Genomic DNA, 23778 nt, shown 5'->3' with positions numbered 1-23778 from the left:
TAATGGGATTCCAATTTATGTCAGTATCCACTCTGTAGATTGATTCCAAGAACGACACTCGTGCTTGATTTGGGGGAATACAGAGATGAAACCAACAGCACCTGCCCCCAGGGAGCTCAGAGCCTAGCCAGGGAGTCTGTCTCACCCTTGGTGATGACTTTCCATCTATCAGATTGTAGCTCTGAGACTCCAATCATCCATCAAGTCATCTCCCATCTCCACTGACATGGATGCCAGCCAATTGGTGACCCTGGATTTCACCAACACGAATAGAGGGAGAAGCCTATACTTATGCTTAGCATCCAATCAAATGGATCGAGACCCTGCTTGGAATTCTGTGGGTAGCAACAGAGCTCAAGATGTCCTTGGAACTTCTCCAGATGTCCCTTCCTGTTCCCTACACTGGATCCTTGGCTCATCCACTGGAAAATGAAGTCCCACCAATGGCATGGAGGTCAGTTCTAGTTTCCATCCCAGCCCCCATTTTCCCCAGTTCTTTTAGTAGTGGCTCGCGGATTCCTCCTTTGGGGGACAAGCTCTCCCCAACTTTCTGCTCATGAGAGACTGAACCCCATCCAGCTCCATGGGCAGCTCATGACTCAGGTTTGACACAGTCTTGGGGCTTTTGCTAGAACCCCTGTGCAGAAAGTGCTCTCTTTCTGCTGGTATGGTTTTGCCGAAAGATTCTTGGAGCTGCCTTTGCCACACAGGGAAGAGCCTGCCCGAGAAGTAAAACCACACAGGAGAAAGTCACTTGATCACCTGGATCCAGCTATGGCTGAAGACAGTTATTACCCAAAGTTCCTGGAGACGATTTTCTTTTTTCTTTGGCTTAAGGCAGTTTGAGTCGGATTTTATACTTCCGTAACTGAAAAGGTTTTGGAAAACACCAGCAAATTCAGAAGCCTCAAAAGCAGTAATCAAGTAGTGACACTCCACCCCACTTCAAAATGTAAACGTGGTTTTATTTAATGCCTTTTTCCGTCACAAAGTACTGCCTCCTCCCCAGGGTCCCCTCTTCCTAGAAAACAAGATGGCAGCATAAGGCACGTGCACTGTCCACATGACATCAGGTTACGTTCTTAAAAACAAAAATAAGCAATAGTCTTCCCCACAGCCCCAAATCGCCCCCCTCTGTTCAAAGAATGATTGTCCCCTCAAAGCACAACTCAGAGCAGAGAGGCTTAAATTAGAGCTGTGCACTGCCCCACATGCCAGCTGAGAAAACAAAAACCAACAACACGGGTACGAGAGCGTAATACCAGAGTAATGAGATTAGTCCATAAATTAAAGTGGAGAAAAAAAAAGAGCCTGTCCCCTTCTCATCACCAGCCCTCCCCCAAATCAGGAATTCCTTGCTTGTGAGGCTTGCAGAAAAGTCTGGACTCCGAGCCAGCCCTTTTCCCCGAAGTTAAATATTCCAAAGCCACTGCTGGGTACTTTGTTTCTCTGGACCCGCGTTGGGACTGAAAGGACGGCTTCTGAGATGGTCACCGGACACGTCCTCTTGGCGGGAGGGACCCTGCCTGGTGTCTAGCATCTGGCAGGGGAGGTGGGGAAAACCGGGGGCCTGGGCGGGTGGGCTGCCTCTCTGATGGCCGGTGGCGAGGCTGCGGGTTCTGCTATAAATACTCCAGCTCCAGGGCGTGCCTCAGCGCCTCCAAGTCCGCGTGGCAGGATATCCGCCAGAAAGGCATGTTGTGCTGGAACACAGAACACCAGCCACACGGTTACGGCTCTGTGCGGTGCTTCCCACAGCCCCCCTGGATCCCACGCCCATGGTTAGAACCTTAGGAGAAATCACACTGAGTCAGTGTAGCATGTGGGCATTTCCCAAACCGGGAGCACAGAATATCGTTGGTGGATCCCTACGTGGTCAGGCAGGCTTTCTATTCCTTCTGAGTCTGTTCTTAAAAAAAAAAAATTATTTACTTATTTTAAATTAATTTTGATTGGAGTATAGTTGCTTTACAATGTGTTAGTTTCTGCTGTACAGTAAAGTGAATCAGCTATACGTATACATATAACCCCCTTTTTCCTTCCCATTTAGGTCACCACAGGGCACTGAGTAGAGTTCCCTGTGCTGTACAGTAGGTTCTCATTAGTTATCTATTGATATTTTATACATAGTAGTGTATATATGGCAATCCCAATCTCCTAATCCCTCCCCCCCACCCCGCCTGAGCCTATTTTGATTTGCTTATCCTGCACTGTCCGACATGTGGACCGTTTGACCCTCCCTCCTCTGTTGGGACCAGCGTGGTCTTAGGCGGCATGCTGACATGGAATTAAATCACACAGCGAGAAAGCTATTCCGTTTTAAAAATGTGTTCTCAATCCTGCTACTTCAGATAGAAAATCTCGACTAGATGCTACTGTGTCTTCAACCCCGCCCTAACTCTCACTAATCTCCATTTGAACAGATAGGGCTGGTCCCAGAGAGTCTTTTTTATCTTTTCCTTTTCTTTACAGCAGGTGATGCTTGCTCTGTGTTATTGTCATGCTATCAAGTTTTCAATTTTAAACATAAGCGCATCGATTGAAAGGGAAACATTAAGTAGGTAACAGTATAGGCAGCATGCAGAGACAGCAAAAGTTGTAATTGGTGTAAAAGAAGTGTTATGCTGATTATGGAAAGAAATCACTCATGTGGAGAGAAAAATTTGCAAAATATTGATACTTCCATAGCGTGAGGGTTAAATGTTTCAGTGCAAAGCTCTGTTCTACCACCATTAGCTGGGTGATCTTAATTTACTTTGGTGCTTGTCTGTAAAATGGGGATAATACTTGCTGTATACTACGTGTATCTTATATTACAGATGAGGAGACTGAGGCACAGAGTGGTCTGACTCCAGAGAAAAAACTTGACTGCCTGCTTATCACAGGAAAATGTGACCGTTGACTAAAGTTGTTGCCTGTCCAAGAGCCATCCTCCTTCTTCCTACTTCCAGAACCCTGAATTTGGCAGCGCCGTGCCCGAGAGGTAGGGGATGAGTTATGATTGTCTAAGCAAGCGATGACAACCTCAGCCTTGTTTTCCAGGGGTTTCTCCTGTATCCTTCTGACTTGTGACCCGTTGAAGCTAATGAGGAAGTTGGCTGGGGGCTTCTGAGAAAGGTTTTCCTCCATGATTAGAGAGAGAGGCACCTGAGGAGAACTCCTTCCTCCTTACTTGCCCTTTTTATTTGGATGATGACATGTTAGTATGTGATGTCTGGAGCTGTGGCAGCTGTTTTGGGATCATGAGGCAAAATATTGGAAAAGAAAAGGCCAGAGATGGTTAGAAAGGTAGAGCAAAATGATGGAAAGGGCTGCTTGGTGAATTTTTAGACCCACAGAAACAACGTAGGATACACCTACTTGTAATCTTTTTTTTTTTAAATTGGAGTATAGTTGTTTTACAATATAGTGTTAGTTCCTACTTCTAATCTTGTTAGGTGAGCAAGTGTTTAAGTCTCCATTACATAGGTTTTCTGCTACCTGCAGCTACAAGATACTGAGCCTCCTCAAGACAGTCACTGACCTTCAGTTATTTACTGAGTGAACAGAGGGTGCTTGATGAACATACGGATGCCCCAAGTTCTTGTGGTAGTTCTGCTGCCCCTTGAGGTTCTATGCCCACAGGGTAGAAACTATACAGGTGTCCTTTTGGTTCCAGGAGCACGACGACCCTTTCCTGCCTCTGGGGGCTCTGCACTTTTGATAGTTGGGTCAGGGAAGGCCTCTCTAGGGGGGTGACATTGAAGCAGGACCCAGAGAACATGAAGGGGGGAGCCATGCAAACGTGTGGGGAGGTAGTCGAGGTAGAAGACAGCAAGTGCAAAGGCCCTGAGGAGGGTTTGAGCTTGAAATGTCATATTCACTGCTGCCTTGCATGGCTCCTGGCACATGGTGGGCGCTTAATAAATATTCGTGGAGGGAATGAAAAGAGGAAGGGAGGGAGGAAAGGCAGGAAGGTGAGTTTCTCAAGCAAAGCCCTCAATGGACACACCTTTTTCTCTTTTGCCCAAAGGAAGCAGAAGACTATCCATCATGGGCAACAGATGCCACCTCTTGAATGCCTTTCAGCTCCCTCCACCTCCCCTCACCCCGGCCAAGCCTTTCATTCTCTGCAAAGATGGATGCTGGTCGCCACCTGGCCAATCCAGTCCCTCTTTAAGAGTGTAATTCATTTTCTCTGGGAGGAAATGAGCAAAGGGGAAGAGACTATCTCAGCCATCTCCCTCCCAGGCCTGGTGGCTCCAGAGCGTAGGTAGATTTATCACTTGTGGAGAGAAAATGGAGATATTAACAACACTGTCGGCTGAAACAGTTGAAGCCCCTCGTCCTGTCGCCGTATTTCATGCTGCTCAGGTGTCCAGTGGCCTGGGCTAATGAGTCCCATCCATCAGGCCGGGAGAGCTGCTGGTGCACAGGGTTTCTCACTAATGGGCTGGGGCTGCTACTTCAGACACTGCGGGGGATTTTTAGGGGAGCTTGGTGCATGGGGTGTGTGTCCCAGTCTTCTCTGGTGGACTCCACTCTCTTCTGACCAGGTCAGGGGTGCAGACTGACAGTGTTTGAAACTCCTAAGTCTACCTCCTTCCTGCCAGGCGTTTGGAGCAAAACACACAGCAGTTTTCATGTACCAGCTGTGTGACCTTAGGTAAATTAATTAACCTGAGTCTCAAATATGTTCTGTATAAAATGAAGTGGAATGGTACCCACTTCGCAGGGGGAGGGGGTTGGAGGATTAAATAAAATGATGATGTCGGTAATAAAGAGTAGTGGTGAAGGCCTGGGGTTAAGTAGGGTGCCAGTTAGCGTCCTGCCACATGCCAGCTGGGATGGAGACTGCCAGCTGGCTCCCAACATCCTTTCTTCCCTCTCTCTCAGAAAACGCTTTTTTTTTTTCTTTTGCTAGGAACTTGGTGGCTGAGAATAAAGGGTACATCTCCCAGCTACCTTTGTGGCAAGGTGTGATCACGTGACTCAAATCTGGCCAATGGGGTCTGAGCAGCAGTGATGCTGCCCTCTATCAGCTGTGCTCTTAAAGGGAAGAGGAGTCCTTCCCCTTTTCCTTCCTGGTGGCTGCAGTGCAGACGTGGGCGTGGTGCAGAGCCGTCTTGGACTTTGCGGAAAGAGCAGTACTGGGACTGGCAGAGCAACAAGACAGAAGGGGCCCAGGTCCCTGGTGCTGTCCCAGCTGTCTGGGCAGCTAACGAGAGATGAAGAAAGCTCTCCACTGTTTAAGCTGCTGTCTGGCATCTCTGGCAATGCAAACTCCACAGAAACTGGGCAGCCCTGGCCCCGCTGGAGCCCACCCCATCCACATCCTCAGCCGGGTCTTAGCAACGTGCTTCTCCTGTGGACTTTGAGCAAACAAGGGATTTCGGTGAGTTTTCATGTTATGTGAAAACTGGCATTCTTGTTTTCTTTTTCTGCTGGCTCCCCAGGAGAGAGAACCCCTGAATTTCTGAAGGTGGATTTAGCCTTCTCCCCTCCCCTGGCCCTGGGGAGTAGCAATCACACAGCTCCGGGCTATTGAGGGCTAACTATGCACGGTTTCTCTGCTGGGCCCCAGGCGCCTATTCTCAGCAAGTGTGACAGATTAAAAAGGCAGCTCAGAGAGGGTTGCCATCTGCTGAAGGCCACACAGCCAACAATGGCAGGAGCTAGGATTTAGAGCAAAATGCGCTCCCCCGGTCACCTGTTGAGAGCTGGGCGGCTGTAGGGTGAGGTGAGGGAGGCGCCCGGGACACAGACCTTAAGGAGGCACCTCCATCCGCTCCTCCTCCTCCTGGCCCCCTAGGCGAGGGCGACCCCAGACCAGCAGGTCTCAAAGGAGAAGCCTGCCCGTTAGGGGTGACTTGGCAATTTCTAGGGCTGTGATTTTTGACTGTCGTCCTGACTTGGGGGCACTGCAGGTGGGGGCAGGTCTCCTGCCTCCTCCCACACGCCTTCCACCTGAATGACTTTCAGATGTCCTGCCAGGTATTTAAGTAAGCACAAACCCGTTCTTAATAACCTGAGTGTAGACCCTTAACTCCACTTTGTCACATATAAATAGAGCATTTTTCTCATGCTTCTAATAAAACCCGACTTTCCCAGGGCTGCAATTACCGTGTCAACTGGGGAAGTCTATTTTATTTTATTCGGAACCTTCCCATGGGTTGCTTCGCAGTTTGGAGCAGTCACGTGACAGCCGCGGCACCTCTCTGGCTTCGTGAATGGCCAAGACCGCACACCTGTGTCCCCCTGTGTTTGTCGGCTCACATCCTCAGTGATGGCACGTTTGGGTGTGAGATCTTGTGCCCAAATGTTCACATACTGAAGCACACGTTACTGTGAGTATAAACGACTTTCCCTTATTTCTCTTTGATGTATCATCAGATATTGATCTCCTGGACATTACAGTTATAAGGAGGTTTTATTATCCATTAGTATTTCATTTCAGGAGAGGAAACGGTCATTTCAAAACATCTGCTACACCGCCCTAAGAAACGTCCTTTGACTGGTGAGAAGGTGGGTGAATGGCAGCCACTGCTCCATGGATGTTCCTGTCATTCTCCAGGTGAGAACCGGAGGGCATGTAGGGGGTGCCCGCGGCCACGGGCCTAAGTGGGTTCTCAACCCAACTTTGATAGAAGCAAAGCGGGTTCTCAACCCAACTTCGATAGAAGCAAAGTTTATCTTGATTGCTGTCACATGCTGAGGGCAGAGGGTTTTTTTCTATTAGATCTGAACTTGGAAGAGGGGCTCTAGAATCCCCCTTCCATCCCGGCAGTGGGCTTCAAGTAGTCTCACCAGACACCATGCTCTTGACCTGGCACACTGGTCCTGGATTCATGTGATGATTCACGCTACCGTTTTGGTCATATCCTGGTGTATCACCCCTATTATTTACTTAATATTTTTTCCTCTGAATCAATTCATTTTTAAAGTTTAAGAAATATGCTTTAACAAGAAGTGCTCAGGGTAAAAGCTGAAGTCCCTCCGAAGGCCCCAGGCACCTCCCTGACTGCACCTCCCCACTCGCCTGGTCGTGCAGCCAGCAGCCGTGCCAGCTCCCTGCAGGATGCTCCAGCCTTCCGACCTCTGAACTTCTTGGTTCCTCTCCGGGAACTCCCTCCCTCTGATACTCACTTGGCTCACTCACTCTCCTCCTCCCATCTTTGCTCAGCTGTCACCTCGCAGGGAGGCAGGCTTGACCACCACTTACACTTGCAGCTTGCCCCTCTCTTAGAATCTCCTCTGTTTCCCATTCTCTGCTTTATTTTTCGCCAAAGCTCTGGTCATCATCTGACACGCATGTTACGCTGAGGGGTGGATTGCTCGTCCCCAGGCTGTGAGCTGAGCGAGGGGTGAGAGCCCTGTGTGTTCTGCTCACTGAAGGACGCCCAGTGCCTGCAACAGTAGCTGGCACACAGTAGGTGCTCAGCTAATGGAGCTTACACACCAGCTGGAGAGTCGGTGATGCAGCCACCCATCACACAGGTAATTCTTTCACGACAGGAGGGGATAATGCCCTGGAGGAGGACTAGGGACAGCTGGGGGAAGGGAGTCGCAGGCAGGCCTGACTGAGCTGCAGTGGGAGCTGGTGAGAGAATCCTTCCCTCTGCAAGTGGTGCTGAGGCTGAAAGGATGAGTCCGGGAGAGCTGGGAAAGCGGAGGAGCCTTCCAGGTGGATGGAACAGTAGATGCAAAGCCTTCTAAGCACCCCTCTCTCGGGACCCTCGGGGCCCTCCGTCTTCTCGTGAGTTCCATCCGCTGAGACCCCCCCTAAACATTTTTGCATTTCCTTTGAATCTGTTTCTGGGGCGGGAAGGGAGAAACCAGGGGGAAACCAAATTAAGCTCTGTGACATTAACCATCTGCTTCCCAGGCCTCTCTGGGTGTGGGGGGGTGGCAGGCTCTCTGGGATGCTGTTGACAGGTCCAGATCCAGGGCTTTGGCAGCTGTTTCTTTTCCAAGAACAGAGCTGTGGCCACCAGAACCCCCCTGCCCCTCTCCTTATGGGCCTGAGATCACAAATGCAGGATTTTCTTTTTCATTAGCTTAATGCCGTCTTTATTAACTGGGAAGGGTTCCTGGAACATATGATCAGTAAGCATTAAATAAAACACACACACAGGCACCAGCTCCCCGGCCAGCCTGCCCTGACAGAGGGTCTCTGGGCTCCTGAGCAGTTGTCCCAGAAACAATGCAGGGCTACCGGGGTGGCAGCCAAAGGCCCGGAGGGGGATTTGCAGGAAATTACTCAGGATGCTTCTGCGATTTCCAAATGGCAGGGGACGGGCGAGCAAAGAGCCTGGGAAGGAGACAGGCTCAAGAGAGGAGGAAAGAGCAGCCGGAGAGACGGACGCAGTGAACATACCTTTTTCGCCCCCTGCTCCTCTTCCACGCCATCGCCAATCACGATGTAGACGGCTTTTCTGCCGAATCTCTGCATTATCCTCTCAAAGCAGCTCTCCTTCCCTGCATGCACGGATGAAGGAAAGAAAGAAAAGACACTTGGTGAGGACCCAGGATTGAGGTGACTAATAACCTCTAATCCAGAGCTCACTTTGTACAGCCTTCTTACAAAGGTCTTCTTGAGGACCAGGTATTAATCATTTCATCCTCAAGCAGACTTCGAGGCATCACTGTCCCCATCCCCATGTGATGGATGACAGTGCAGAGGCACAGAGAGGTTAAGTGGCTTGCCCACGGTGACACAGCAGGAGAGGCAGTGCAGGGGTTTGAAACAAGCCCTGGCGTCTATGCAGCTGTCCGGTGTAGGAGTGATGGGCCCATTATACAGATGAGGACACGAGGCTCTGAGAGGTGCCCTGGACATGATCTGCCCAGGATCCCCAGAGTTAGTTTAGGAAGCAGAGGTGCCAGGATTCACGTGTCCGAGGGTGGGCAGCCTGGCGACAGAGTGGCCCTCGTGCGACTCAGCTGTTTGTTTTTTTCTTGCTCCCTGTAGATGATCACCTTTTCGTATTTTCCTTCTTCCCGGGGGCTGGGCAGCAGCATCAATCCAGGAACACTAAATTCAGGTCTTAGCTCATCCTGTTTTAGCAAGTTTAGTAACCATCATCATAATGAGAAGAGTACTAAAAAGAACAGCTGTCACTCAGCAGATGCCAGCCTAGAGTAGGCTAAGCGCTTCACCGCCCCATCAGGACTTCTTAGCCTCGGTGTTACTGACATTTTGGGCTGGCTAAATTCTTTGCTGCCCTGAGCACTGAAGGATGTTTGTTTAGCAGTATCTCTGGTCTAGAACTTCAGTAAAGGCAAAAACTGCTCTAAGAAAATGCTTCCAAAGTACATACCATATATTTGTTCTTGCTTCAGAAAAAAAACCAGGTAAATATTTCTAATTAAAAATAACTAGGCTTTGTATTATTATACATTTTTAGGTGATACAAGAAAAAAAAAATCAGCCTCCTCCCCCACAAGAAAAATCAGTATTACTTGCCCTGATGACAAACGATGCTGTTAATTTCTGGTTATTGAATTCTCTTATCTGATGAAAGTTCTAAGCCTAAGGCTTGTTTTCTTTGTTAATAAAGGAGATGAGCAAGTATTAAAGAGGTGTTAAAGCAAGATAACACTAAATTGAGACCATCTCTTTGACAGAGCATTAAAAAAACAATAGTTTTCTGTGTGGTTCAAGGTTAGATTAGTTAATGGCCATAATTAACTAATTAAAATTAGTTAAATTAAAACCACCTCATGTACCGTCCTGGGGGGGTGGGGGGTGGGGGGTGGGGGGAACTGTCTTCCTCTGCTTCCTTAGTAATGGACTTTCATGAGTTTTACCTGGGCTCACAGTCATTTAGCTATGGACTACATTTCCCAGCTTCCCTTGCAATTAGTCGTGGCCACGTGACTAAGCTGGGTTAATAGGAAGTGAGTAGAAGTAACATGCACCTCCTTCTGAGTCTTGGCTTTACAATAATGGACGCCCATTACTCCTTCCTCTTTTCCCCCTTCTCATAACCTGGAATGACAATATGGCGCAATCTGATTTGACCATGTACATGAGGATAAAATTATAGGGGATGGTGGAAAACTAAAACGGGAAGAACCTGGCTCCCTGGGTGAGTATGAGGACTGAGTCACCCCATCAGCCTGGATCACTCACCTCTGGTCTGTTGACATCTGAGGGAGAAATAAGCTTTAGCCCTAAGCCCTTGTATGTGGGGTGTATTTGCTACAGCAGCTTCGCAGGTATCCTAATACACACACTTTGGAAAACTGCAATCCTAACCAATTCTCTAGAAGCAGAGGTTAAACCCAGTGGGTCTATGAGGGTTGTTTGGGAGATTTGTCCATGCCCATGGACAAGCTCTTTAACTTCCCTAGTGTCGTTTTCCTTAAACTTTCCAAACCTGGCAGGCAAAGCTGACCTTACCCTCCCTCCCCGTACCACTGAGGTCTGGGCTCCCCTACCTGTCTTGGTTGCACTGTAGATGTTCTCAATAGGAAACACGGAGCCCAGTCCATACAGCAGGACTTTGGCCAGGGCAGGAATTAGTTGAGTGGTGGTGACCAGCACGTTGACACAATTGGGCCTGAGGGCAAAGGAGATGGTGAGTCAGAACTCCAAGGTACCACAAGGCCAGGCCTCCTACCCCTGCAGCTGAGCCTGGAGTCAGTGGGAATTCCGGTGGGGTTTGGAGGCTCTGGCTAGGTCGTCTTCAGGTGAGGCTAGAGCTCAAGAATCCTCCAGCTATTCCTCTCTTTTAAGCCTGAAGCTTCCTGACACATTGAAATCTAACACAAGTGTAATATTTTTCCTATTTAAAAAGCAAATGTTAGGGACTTCCCTGGAGGTCCAGTGGTTAAGACTTCGCCTTCCAATGCAGGGGGTGCAGGATCGATCCCTGGTCAGGGAGCTAAGATCCCACGTGCTTCATGGCCGAAAACCCCAAAAAAGTAAAACAGAAGAAATATTGTAACAAATTCAATAAAAACTTAAAAAAAAGATGTTGGGCTTCCCTGGTGGCTCAGTGGTTAAGAATCTGCCTGCCAATGCATGGGCCATGGGTTCGAGCCCTGGTCCAGGAGGATCCCACATGCCACGCAGCAACTAAGCCCGTGCACCACAACTACTGAGCCTGTGCTCTAGAGCCCATGAGCCACAACTACTGAGCCTGCGCTCTGCAACGAGAAGCCACCACCACAAGAAGCCCGCACACCAAAGAGTAGCCCCCGCTCACCACAATTAGAGAAAGCCCATGCACAGCAACGAAGACCCAACGCAGCCAAAAATAAAATAAACATTTAAAAAAATTTACTGCAAGGGCCACACACTAAAGTAGCTGCAGGGACCTACTGGCAATGTGCATGAGTGACATGGACCAAGTGTAGGACAACAGGGAGAGGTGAGGACGGGGGTAAACTGCAGAGCACATGCCACTTGTGACGTTTTCCAAGATCCTCGAAACAGGCAGCTATGGATTAACTTTCCCAGTCTTTGGGATAAAGTGTGTATCAAACAAAACACATCAGCAGGATGGATTCAGCTCATGAGCTGCCATTTTGTGACCATTCATCTGTTGGGTCGCAAGAGTTCTGATGCTGCAGGGGAGTAACTGGTTCTCTGGCCCAGGTGATCTTATTTAAGAGCAAGAGGCAATTTAGTGGGAGGTCTAGAATGAAACTGGGCCCTCCTGACTGCACTAAGAGCCCGCCAGATGATCTGTGTGATCCTATAAAATGGTTTTCACAGGGTGATGTTGTGGCTGGAGGGTGTTGTGGGCAAGAGCGGATGGGACAATCGACCTACATACAAAGGTCTTTAGCTCTGCTGGCCCCCGATCAGTCTCTGCAACTATCTGCACATCTGAGGGACAAGGTGTCCATGGTGCCTTGTACACCCCAGCTTTATCAAATGTCTGGAAGGTGTGCAGGGGAGAATTTGGGGGTCCAATTCTCCCAAGTGTGGAAATGGAGGGGCTACCACCCTCAAATGGGAGAAAGTTCAGTGGCACAAGGGAAAACGGGGGCTCCACCTACCGGGAATTGATGAGGTTTAGTGCCTTCAGGGAGTGGGTCAGCCAGAGGTCCGTCAGAGCTTCCAGCTCGGCTCTGAGCTGTAGCCAGGTCTCTCTTTTGGGAGCTCCTATCAAGCCTATGGACAAAGCAAATAAAAATCATAGTTGGGCTTCTCTGGTGGCGCAGTGGTTGAGAGTCCATCTACCGATGCAGGGGACACAGGTTCGTGCCCCGGTCCGGGAAGATCCCACATGCCGCGGAGCGGCTGGGCTTGTGAGCCATGGCCGCTGAGCCTGCGCGTCCGGAGCCTGTGCTCCGCAACGGGAGAGGCCACAACAGTGAGAGGCCTGCGTACCGCAAAAAAAAAAAAAAAAAAAAATCAAAGTTGCTGTCATTTTAAAGGGCTGGGGGGAGTAGGGTTAGGGAAGGTGAGTCTAGGTTTCAAATCAGATGACACCCAAGGTCAACTTCAATCCAGTGACCTTGATTTTATTTTGAGATTGATTAGATCAGTCAATGGCGTTGAGTAGCCGCCTACTCAAACCTCTTCCCTTTACTGGCCAGTAGCTGGTTAGAGACCTTGTGATAATCAGAAACATCCCCAAATGCCTCCTGGGTGGGGAGGAAGCGGCATCACCTGTTAAGAGCCAGCGGCCTAGAGAATTCCAGAACTAGTGATCGAGGGCCTGGTCACCACCGAGCCAACCCTGCCCTCAGCCCCTTCCAGACTGTCGTTCAGGGTGATAGCCAGTGCTCTCCTGCCACTGAAGCTGGTGGCTTTCACCTTGGCTACACAGTAGAGTCACCAGGGAGCTCTATGAGTCCTGATGCCAGGCAGCAGCCAGGCCAGGAAAATCAGAACTGGAAACTCCTCAAGGGGTTCCCATATGAGCCAAGTCTGAGAACCAGTGTTTCCACAAACCACCTGGGAATCTTGTTAAAAAGGCAGATCTGGCTCAGTCACCTGGGGAGGGGCCTGAGCGTCTACATTTCTAACAAGCTCCCAGGTGATGCTCATGTGGCTGCTCCACGGTCCACAGTCTGAGTAGTGAGGGCTGAAGCCAGTGGTCCTCAAATTCCAACGAGCATCAGAATCACCTGGAGGGCAAGTTAAGACCCAGAGGGCCGGGCCCAGCCCAGAGCTTCAGGTGCAACAGGTCTGAGGTGGGGCCAGAGAATCTGCATTTCCAGCAAGTCCCCAGGTGATGCTGATGCTGCTGGTCCAAGGACCACACGTTGAGAACCACGGCGGGGGTGTGGGGGGTGTAATCATGGGCAAGATGCTCCATCCCTTCCTCAGCTTCCCAGCCCCGCCCCCGCCCCACCCCCCTTAAGTGAGGATAATGAAATCTTAGTACCCTCTTCCAGAGGGCGTCACAAGGGTGACACTGAGTGAGCTAGGACTTCTAATAAGCCTCTCAGAGCAGTACCTGGCACAGGGCAGGTGGGATGTGAGTGACAGCATCCATCCTTGATGAATTTCCCTTGGTCCAGGGGGTGCGCCCGGAGCACAGGCAGACCCTCTGACCACTGTGGACGACCCTCTCCCCGACCCACTCACCGCCGACGTTGTTCTTGTAGGTGTTGTACATCTCCTTCACTCGCCGGTAGCGGAAGGCCAGCTTCCTCATCCAGTCCACGCCGCCGTGCACGCCAGAGCCCAGGCACAAGTTGGCCCCCGGGGCCGAACTGTGGAAGCCATCAGCGGAGAAGTTGTAGGTGCTGGGGAGACGGAAGAGGGCAGGGGGTGGGAGAAGAGACAGTGTTAATGTCGGGGAGGTGGGAGCTCTTCACCAGGAGACCCATGGGGTGGGGCTTGGGGCACCCACGATGTCCCCGAATGTTCGAGGGTGCCGTGGGTATGTGCGTTCTGGGAGGAGCAGGATCATAGTTTTTATTAACTTCCCAAACAGCAGTGGCATCCTTTGGTCTTGCCTAGTCAGCATCCATTCTCCTTTCTTTCGGTATCAAAGAGCATCTCTCTTTTTGGGGGGCAGCCATTCTGTCCCCTGCATGCAGTGGCCAAGCTGGGGAAAGCCTCCCTCTTTCCCCCTTTAGAATCTGAAGCTGGAAGGCAACTCCAAAAAATGGTTGGCCTTGGCTCATCCTGAGAGAAGGGTCCAGAAGAAAATGCCGGTTAGTCCTGCCACGCTGATCCCCAGATCTGCTCTGTTTCACATGCCCCGTAAGCCCTGACTGCTGACCTTTTCTTCCTATTCTGTGAGCATCTCTATGTCTTTCTACAGACATTCCCTATGTTGGGGACTTCCCTGGCAGTCCAGTGGTTAAGACTCTGTGCTCCCAGTGCAGGGGGCATGGGTTCGATCCCTGGTCCGAGAACTAAGAACCTGCATGCCGCAGGGCGTGGCCAGCAAAAAAAAGAAAAGAAAAGAAAAATAAAAGAAATTCCCTATGGTAATTTATCTGTTAAATTAAGCAGAGTAGATTGCTGGTGCTTTGCAGACATAACCCTCCATCACCATGAAGCGTGGTCTGGGGACGAGTCAGAGTGTCATGTGAGGTTAATGACAGAAGCGGCAGCTGGGAACCAGAAGGGGAGAGCGTGGGCGATCGACCACCTACAGCAGCTAGAGCATGAGAACGAAAGCCCTAGCTCTCCACAGAACACCATTTTCTTTCCCTCCACTGGAAGCTTGGTACAGGTTTGCAAAACCACAGGACGTTGCAAGGCAAAACCAGAGCGTGACAAGGGATGTGTGGACCAAAAACTTCAAAAGTGAAAGTCTCTTCGAACAGAAAAAGCCTGGGGGGAGCAGGTCAACGTGGTCTACCACAGCCTCTTGGGGGGTGGGTTCAGCTTTTTTTCTCTCTGCATTTTTTTATTGTTTCTGGATTTTCTGTGATGAGTTTAAGGGTGGAGAAAGATATTGTATTTTTTAAAAAGATGTGATGCACTGGGGATGAAACAACACTAGCAAATTGTATCTTAGGTATCCCCGGTTTAATGCCACTGCTGCAGCAGATGAAAGGGAGTTTGAAAAGTGTGAAGTGCTGGGTCATGCTCCCTGTGGGCCACGTGATGTGCTGATGCCCATGTGCCGTCCTGCACCATTCTGTGCCTGGGGTTCAGCCTGACAGCCTGAGTATCGAACTGGTGACAACAAAACCCCTGCAGGGTCCACAGAAACGCCTTGAGTGAGATGCCTCAAACTCAACAGCAGATTTCACCACGTGGGCTCACTGGGGCAGGTGGGCCAGGAGGACACTGACCCAGGTGACTTAATCCCAAAGGCCTCAAACGTAGACTCTGGCATTCCCTCCAGAGCAGGCTGGGTAGACAGTCACAGAGAGATACCAACAGGCTGACAGAAGTTCTTTAGATGTCTTCAAATTTTTGCCCATATGTTCATAAACACACACACACATTCACCTGGGTCATTTTTCACAGACATTTGTGTGAGTGTGCATGTGTATAAAATTGGAAGCAAGTAACTCATAATGTCAGAGAGTGGTGAGTTGGAGATGGTGGGGACAGGGGTGATCATAGTTTCTTCTCTGCTCTTTACTGAATTACTCAAGTTTAAAAAGTTGGGGACTTCCCCGGCGGTCCAGTGGTTAGGACTCTGCGCTTTCACTGCCGAGGGCAAGGGTTCAATCCCTGGTTGGGGAACTAAGATCCCACGTGCCTTGTGGCGTGGCCAAAAAAAAAAAAAAAAATACAATACAATAAAAATATAGGTTGTGTGTAATTAACTTGTTTGACCACTAGCTTGACATCGTGGTATTTGACAACATAACTTCTGAGATCTTGAGGTTATTAAAAAAAAAATTAAAAAGATGCATGGAGAATAAGATATGACTGTTCTAATAACTTGTCTGCATGATAACCTCCTCTTTCCCACGAAAGATGCCAGTGGGTTTATTACACAGACATGTTGCTGCTGCTTTCTTCTCAGTCCCTCCCTTGGGTGGCGGTGACCAGGGGCTAAAGAGAAATAAAATATCCCCAACTAGTAAAAGGGAGCAGACAACATCTAATCATAGGGGCAGAGAGCCATTTAGCAAGGACTACTCACTGTGCTGGGCACTTTTCTAGCACATTCTTATCCTGACGAGAAAGGGGCTGTGTGACTTTATCCCATCACGGCCCCTCATTTCCAGAAACCACACTTTAAACTGACACGTGCTCCTTCCTCTCTACTGTCAAGGCTCCCATCTTGCTGGAGAACGTCTCCTATCTTGCTGGAGAACGTCTCCTGCTTTTTCTTTTTTAAAGAAATTTTATTTTCCATCAACCTCATTTCCATTCTCTGTTTAAGAGTCTTTGGAAGAACAGCTTCGGACCACTCAGTGGTTGTGCCTCCCCAACCAGTGGCCTGAACTCCGCAGTCTTCAGTAGGGAGCCACTGGGCAGGCACAGAGGGCATCTGTGAGCCTTCAGACTGGTCTGCGACCTCGGGTTGAGTGGCAGTGAACTTGGGAGCTGGAGCATCCGTTCACCCCGACGTTGCTCCAGGGTTACAGCCTTTTCAGCAGCGGCCTGCTCTTCCTTTTCAGGCTCTTCTGGATCCCTGTAGAAGCAGAGATCAGGCATGACCTCCCCAGGTGCTCATGGGAGATGGTACCACGCATGCGCAGGACATCCCAGGCTAGCATCCACCATGTCAGACCCGCTGGGGAAGCTCCCTTGTTGTTGTAGGGACGGCACAGAGGAGAGTCCGCTACACACAGCAACGGTAGGCAGGTTAACACAAGAGCCTCTGGGAGAGGCTGGTGGTCAGCGCTGGAATCAGTAACCACCAGAAGTCGTGGCGCCTGGAAGGCTGCCTGGATCTGGCAAAGTGAAGGTTCCAGAAGTGAAACAGCCAGAAATAGAAACAGCTCCGGCGGCAGCGACAAACTTCAGCACAGCTCACCGGTCAGTCTTCTGGAGGACATGACACTGACATCGGCTGGTTTTTCAGTGGCAACCGTGGCACAAGCTGCCGGCAGAAGCTTCTCCCCTGTTCTCTTCAGATTTATGATGTAGATGCTGTCAATTTTCCTTCTGTAGATGGACCGATCCATTTGGAAGTCAGGGTTGGGGCCTCCTAACTGGGTTCCTGCTGCAAAGAATTTGAGGACATCCTCCTTTTTCACTTGCAGGACATCAAGGACTCCGGACATTGTGGAAATTTCCCTTTAAGTAATGATGGGAATCTAGAACAATGCCTTATGGACCCCTCCCTGGGTAGTGCAGAAAGGCTAGAGAATTTATTCTTGAAAAAGAACACTGACTCTGTAAACTCAGGATACCTGGGGAGATGCCTGGATGTTCTGCTAAGAGGTGGAGGGCAGGGAAGGGTGTCCGTGAATCCTGCCTCACCCATTTACCAGCTGTGTGAGGTTGGGCAGGTTACTGAACCTCTCTGTGCCTCCCATTCCCCAAGTGTAAAACGATGATGATGCCAAGAGCAACTATTTCCTAGGGTTACTGTGAAGATGCAGTGAGTTAAGTCACATAGAGCAACTGGGACAGGGCATGGTGCAAAGTAAGGGTGTTACCACTGTTGGTTTTTACTGTTAACTGAAAACAAAACAAAACAAGGGGCATTTGATAGTTGTTGCCTAGCACACAGTAGGTGCTTAATAGATATTTCTTGAATGAACAAATGGGGAATTTGGCTTGTAGTGGGAAAAAGACACCCTTGGATTGTGGATTCTTGAAATGAGGTACCAAACAACTCAGCATGAATCGGGGTTTAGAGGGACATTGCTCTAAATTCCAAGCCAGCTAACTACAGGGGAAACGATAAAAACAGAACACTGGTTCCTCACTGCCTTGAAAGGGAGAGTGGTTCCCTGGGATGACTTCATGAAAAGGACACAATTAGCCTTGACCTGGGGTTTATTTACTCCACAAATTAAGCAGTCCTGGCTGGCAGTGGAGCCGTGTTCCTTGCCAGGCCTGATTGCAGAAGGGATTTTCTGAATGGCTAATTAAAATGAAGCAGGCGATGCCCAGCTATCACTTCTAATTGTGCTGGGCTTTGAAAAGACTTGCAGGGCTCAGGAACAGAAACTTTGATTTCTTTTTTTTGAGTAAGTTGGAAGACACACCTAGGAAGCAAACACTAAGTTAAGTTACCACGAATGGCTCATAGGCGAAACGTTATTTGGTCTCATAATATTTTTGATGGGCCTAGAGGCGTTGAATAGTGATAATTTTGATAAGCACAGATTAATAACTAGGTTCCGTTTTTATAATGGGCAGGCTTGAAACATTCCAGCCACATTCTTCTGAAAGCTGTCTCATTTTGAGCAGCTGGGTACCTTATTTCTGGAATTCATGTCCTAGGAGTGTTTCCCCCTAGAAATCAGACATACCACTTACTCCCTCAAGAAATATTTTTTTGAGTGTCAACTATATCAATTTTACATTAAATAACGTATGTATGTTAGTGAGTGCAGTCAAACCTTGGAAAAAGGTTTACCAGACTCTTGATGGTGGTGATTCTGGGAGACAAGACCAGAGGTGGTGTATGGTATTTTTTACAACATGCATGCATTCCTTTAGTAAGCAGGGAAAAACCCAGAGAGAGAGAAACGTAAGCAGAGTCACAGAGGATCCGCAGAAAGCTCAGCCTCAGTGATTCGAGATGATGCGGAGCAGGCTGCAGGGTCGGGGGCAGGGCTGTGACTTTGGAGTTCAGAGAAACACCAGTCCCGGCTCTGGCTGAGGGCAGGCCACCTTGCCCTGGTAACCAGCCCGTCCCTCCTCTCTGCTTCCTAGTGAAAGGCAAGCTTGATAACCAATCAGAAGGGGCATTTTTGATTGACTCCCCAAATTCCTACCTTAAATCTTGCCCGTTGTCATCGGACGAGACATCGTCCACGTGGATCTGGTCACAGTCCTGTAGAGAATTTGGCAAGAAGAGAAAAAGGGAAAAATGTAACTGGTGAAGCTGATGCAGCCTTTAAGAGTTGTTTTCATAAGCTGAGGGGTGAAGGAGCACTGGACTGGGAGTCAGAGTCCTGAATTCTAGTCCAAACTTTGCCACTAAAGATCAGGTGACCTCGGGCTAAGCCTCAACCTCTTTTGCCTTTGGCTATAAGGGGTGGTGGTGACCGTATAACTTATCATGCAAACCTAGATAATTTTGCAACGTAAAGGGGGCTGCTATCAACGTTACATTAGGAGGACAGGCACAAAATAGGACCCATCTCCCTCTGCCCCCAGGTACACTAGGACCTATGGTTACCATGGCCATACGGTGGAAGCCTTTCACTATTCAAAGTGTTTCCTCTGCTTGGAATGCTCTTCTGCTTTCATCTGCTTAGTGAACCTTGTATTCTTTAAGCATTAGCTTCAGGAGGTACCCCTGCCCAAGTCCCCCTCTGTGTCCCACGATCTGTGACCATCATTTATCAAGCATTACTGTGTGCCAGGCACCATCCCAAGGGTTCGCCATTCAATGGACTCCAATAACATGCTGCTTTCCACCACCCATACATCTCTCAGTTCTCTTTGGAGAAATACCGTAACACATGGGAGTTAAGACTGAGGGGAAGGGATGATGTAGGTGGGCACATGACCCAGGCTCAACCAATCAGAGAGACCCAGGGTCCCTCTGGCCACAGTGATTACTTCACAGATGAGTGTGTGGCCTCAGCTGGACCAATGAGAACCAGCCCTGGGACTTTTGGGAAAGAGGAGCTCTCCTTTCCCCAGAGCTGCTGGATGGTGAGATTAAGCCTGGGGCTGTTAGTGTAAAGTAGGTCTGGGAGTTGGAGAGAGGGATGAGGCCCTGATCACATTATTTGCTCCTCTGGATCCAGCCACAACTGAGACAAGGCCACCCTGACTACTATGGCAGGCTGAGTGATAGCCCCCGCAAAACATCCCTGTCCTAATCTCAGGAAACGTATACAGAAAAAGGAACTTTGCAGATGTGATTAAGTTAAAGATCTTGAGATGGGGAGATTATCCTGGATTTTCCAGGTGGACCTCAAATGTAATTACAAGGGTCCTTGTAAGTAAGAGGCAGAGGAGTATTTGACGACAGAGAGGAGAAGGGAACTGGAGGGAGGTGCTTTGAAGATGAAGGCAGAGGCCGCAAGCCAAGAAATACAGGCGGCCACCAGAAGCCGAAAATGGCGAAGAAACATATTCTCCCTTCAAAGCCTCCAGAAGAAACCAGCTCTGCCAACATCTTCAGCCCAGTGAAATTGATTTTGGACACTGATCTCCAGAACTGTGTTGTTTTAAGCCACTAAGTGTGTGGTAATTTGGTACAGCAGCCGTAGGAGACGAATACACGGACTTTTCCATTTGAGTGGAGATGGATTTCTGTCATTTTGCAACCAAGAGGCAAGTGATGCAACAGCCCCCAAGGAAGCCTGTGAACTCTACCTCCATCAGAAGGTCCATTCAGAGGATCGGTCCATAAGGCAAAAATCGTGAGCACGCTGTGCCTGCCCCCCGACGGTACTGGTTAGAGCTCAGGCTCTGGAATCGGATCGCCTGGGTTTGGATCCTGGATCCAACCACTTGAGCAAGTGACTTAACCACCCCAAATCTCAGAGATCAGTTTGGCAAATGGAGATAATAACAGAACCTGCTTCACCAGGTTGACGAGAGGAGAAGGGTCTGGCTACATAAATATTAGTTTTGATTATTGCGTTAAGATTTGTAAACATCCACGTTTTGGTTTGAAGACAATTTCAGGGGGCAGATATCTCCTCGCAAAGACTGCTAGAGAGAGGAAGATGCACGTGGAACTTTGAGCTTGACCTCTGAGAGAAAAACTGGTTGTAACATCTCTGGACCCTTGATGGGAGGAGAGAAGCTGGGAAAAAAATGGTGTTGTCAACATTTTGAGCAGATCTCTTTTTACACAAGGAAGAGGCTTGAGTTTATCTTTGAGAACAAGAGTTTTGCTGGGGGATGATGGGACCACCTTCCCTCCATCACTTTTTAAAGATATACAGAGGTAACTTAGTTGTTACGGAGATGCGGGGGTAGAGCAGGTGGGGACAGTGGCATTTGGGGCAGCCTGGGCTGCTTGTGGGGATCAAGGTTGGAACCTGGAAGAAGGGGTGGTGTGGCCGCTGATCCCTCTCTGGCCCCCCTGAATGAGCTTTGGACTGAAAGGCAGTTTGCTGGATCCTCTGGATTGGAAAGAGGTTTGTTTCCAGAGTCCCTGGCACACTTTGCCCACAGCTCTGTGGCAGTGACAAAGCAGGACTCAGGGTCCTGCTGCACGGCACCTCACGTGTCTGTGGGCCTGGCACAGCGCCCGGGCCTGGGCAACGGTGTGCTCTGACAGGTCTGACAGCAGGGAGGTCTACCCAGAGGCTTCCTAGGGGTCAGCCATGGGCAAATGGTAGCCAGAGCAGAGGGCAAAGAACATGGCAGATGCTCAGTGGTGACCCCAACTGAGAAACTCTTTGGATAGTACTGGAAAAAAACTAGGTGGGGGGCACTGAGTGACCATCCTTGAGTGAGCAGACCTCTGGTTTACACCTAAACCTTTTCTGCTGTACTCCATATTTCCTTTCTTTCCACGCACCCAGGATTCTATGTCTTGGTGGTATAACTGATCCCCCTCCCTGAGAGGGTGTGTCCTTTCCTAAATAGTTGAGCACGATGGTACGCCCCAAATGGAAGAGTCGATGGTCACATTATCTAATACAGTAGAGGTTAGCCACATGTGGTTCTTTATAGTTAGATTCAATTAAAATTAAACAGAATAGAAAATTCAGTTCCTTAGGCCTATTTCAAGTGCTCAATAGCCAAATGGAGCCAATGGCTACCATACTGGATGGTGCACGTTTTCCATCATTGCAGAACATTCTATTGGACCGTGCAGCTCTGGAGGGATAAAGAAACGAGGTTGACAATTTCTCTGCTGTGTTGATAGGTTCAATTAAGGAAGAGCTTGCAAGCTGGCCTGGAGACATATCTCATTTAGCCCGAAATGTGCTTAAAACATTAAAACATTTTTTGGAACAACAGCCATCGCTCTCTCTCTCCCCCTTTCCTCCCTCCCTCTCGCTCTTCTTGTTCTCGCTCTTTCTCTGTCTCTCTAGATTTTCCGCTACTTTGAGAATTTACACGCTCTGGCAACGCAGGGCTTGCTTTCTTCTATCCTGAGAATCCTTAGCCTTGACACCCATCTCCACGCCTCTGCAGCCTCTACTGGGTTTTCCTCACTTTACCTTACCTGGTCACTTGGCCCCTGTGGGCATCCTAGTTTGAAACCTCTGATCCAGACCAATCTCATATACATGGAAGGATCCTAGGGCCAGCAATCCTAACAGGTTAATGAAAACTGTATTTAAAAGCCAGCGCTGACTTTGGAGACCCAGGCACCGAGGAAAAATTAATAGCAGATTTCCCCCCAGTCCATTGCTTTGTCTGAAATTGGAAAAAACACCTCCCCTTGGCCCCCAGGCCTTCCCTCAAGCTTGAAAGCTGCTCTGGGGGGTCACCAGGGCTCAGGCCCCTGGGCAGGGTTCCCTGTGCTTTCCCTGATGTCAGGGGAAAGGTATGTGGGGAGGCTCTGTTTTTCTCATTTGCGAGGAGATTGTCGGGGGTGCTAAAGTGTGACAACAGTAGCGATCACATTTCGGGCTTAATAAAATACCATGACGCTCAGCTAGACACTACCTCATACTCCACCAGCTGACCTGGATTGAATTACCCGCTGAGCCAGCACTGAGGGGAGTGGGACAATGCAGAGGACACGAAGATGGGGCTGGGCCCTGGGGGAAGAGGATCAGATGCCCCTCAACTGTGCTGCACGGGGGGCAGGCCTCTCAAAGGATGCCAGCTTCTCACGGCCCAGGGTGCTTCTGGCCTCTCTGGAGTCAGAGTGTGACTATCCTTGCGGGGGGAGGGGGGGTCTGAGCGGGACCACCCGCCCAAGACAGAGGATGGGTTCCTGTGGCCTTGGCATTGGTGAGGCGCAGTGGGGCTGAGGAATTGACACTTTCTGACCCAGAGAAACAACTGCAAAGAGTCTTGTGCAAGGATGTCCAGCATCCCAGTGAGAAACTGCAAACACCTGTAGTTCCCTCGATTGGATCATGGTGGAACGAACTGTGGTATATCCATTCAGGGGAATCCTACCTGGCAGCTCAGAAGAAAGAGGGAGATAGTTATGTGAGGACATGGAAATGTTTCCAAGACATCCTACAGTGCAAAAAGCAGCAGACTGGAGAATGAGACATCCAGTATCACACATGTTGATATTTATAAAAACCAATTAAAAACAAAACAAGGTGTTATATATGAATGTATCCATATACATAAATGGAAATAGAAAGATCTGGATGCTCACACATCCGACTGGGAACAGTAATTCCATCTGGGAAGGCACTGGCATTGGGTTAGTGGTCAAAGGAGGCTTTAACCTTACTGAAGTGCTTGCTTTCCTTTCCTTTCCTTCCTTTCTCCCTCCCTCCCTGTTTCCTTCCTTCCCTCCTTCCTTCCTTTACAAGGAGAACATGGACATATATTGCTTTTGAAAAATAAAGTATCTCCCTGGGGAGGAGAGAAGGCAGGATCTAACACTGGACGACAGAGGCCAGCGATATATAGCCTCTGACTGGCTTCCAATAGGCCGGGGCCTGTGCTCAGCACTTCACATAGATTAACGGGGATACTACTGTCATTCATCTTATACAGGAGAAAATGAGGTGAGAGGAGTACAGGAACAGGTCTGTTATGAGCTGAATTGTGTCCCCTCAAAAGATGTTGCAGTCCTAACCCCAGTACCTGGGAATGTGACCTGATTTGGAAAGAGGGTCTTCACTGATGATCAAGTGAAGATGGGGTCGTGAGGGTGGGTCCTAATCCAGTAT

The 23778-nt window shown here is 49.3% G+C and overlaps 1 protein-coding gene and 1 pseudogene across 5 annotated transcripts in view; both read right to left on the bottom strand.

Annotated features, from left to right (window-relative positions):
* Positions 1 to 1622: 1622 nt before the first annotated feature.
* EYA2 (EYA transcriptional coactivator and phosphatase 2) overlaps positions 1623 to 23778 on the bottom strand; it is a gene marked incomplete at both ends in the record, with an annotated part of 172577 nt that continues 150421 nt past the window's right edge. For 3 of the 4 annotated variants that reach the window (XM_079718290.1, XM_079718287.1, XM_079718288.1), the window contains 6 exons: positions 1623 to 1703; positions 8357 to 8457; positions 10423 to 10544; positions 11992 to 12106; positions 13532 to 13692; positions 18766 to 18824. In XM_079718290.1, the coding sequence (XP_079574416.1) occupies positions 1623 to 1703; positions 8357 to 8457; positions 10423 to 10544; positions 11992 to 12106; positions 13532 to 13692; positions 18766 to 18824 (639 nt within the window). The remainder of the gene's footprint in view (positions 1704 to 8356; positions 8458 to 10422; positions 10545 to 11991; positions 12107 to 13531; positions 13693 to 18765; positions 18825 to 23778) is intronic. The other variant, XM_079718289.1, reaches the window with a different exon arrangement.
* LOC307062568 (small ribosomal subunit protein uS2-like) lies at positions 14483 to 17097 on the bottom strand (annotated as a pseudogene). Its single transcript has 2 exons — positions 16301 to 17097; positions 14483 to 14511 (listed from the first exon to the last, which is right to left on the bottom strand). The product of its transcript is annotated as a small ribosomal subunit protein uS2-like (transcript).

Source organism: Hyperoodon ampullatus (genome assembly GCF_949752795.1).
Source record: "Hyperoodon ampullatus genome assembly, chromosome: 14".
Lineage (NCBI taxonomy): Eukaryota > Metazoa > Chordata > Mammalia > Artiodactyla > Ziphiidae > Hyperoodon > Hyperoodon ampullatus.
This window is presented reverse-complemented; position numbering and strand designations above follow the sequence as displayed.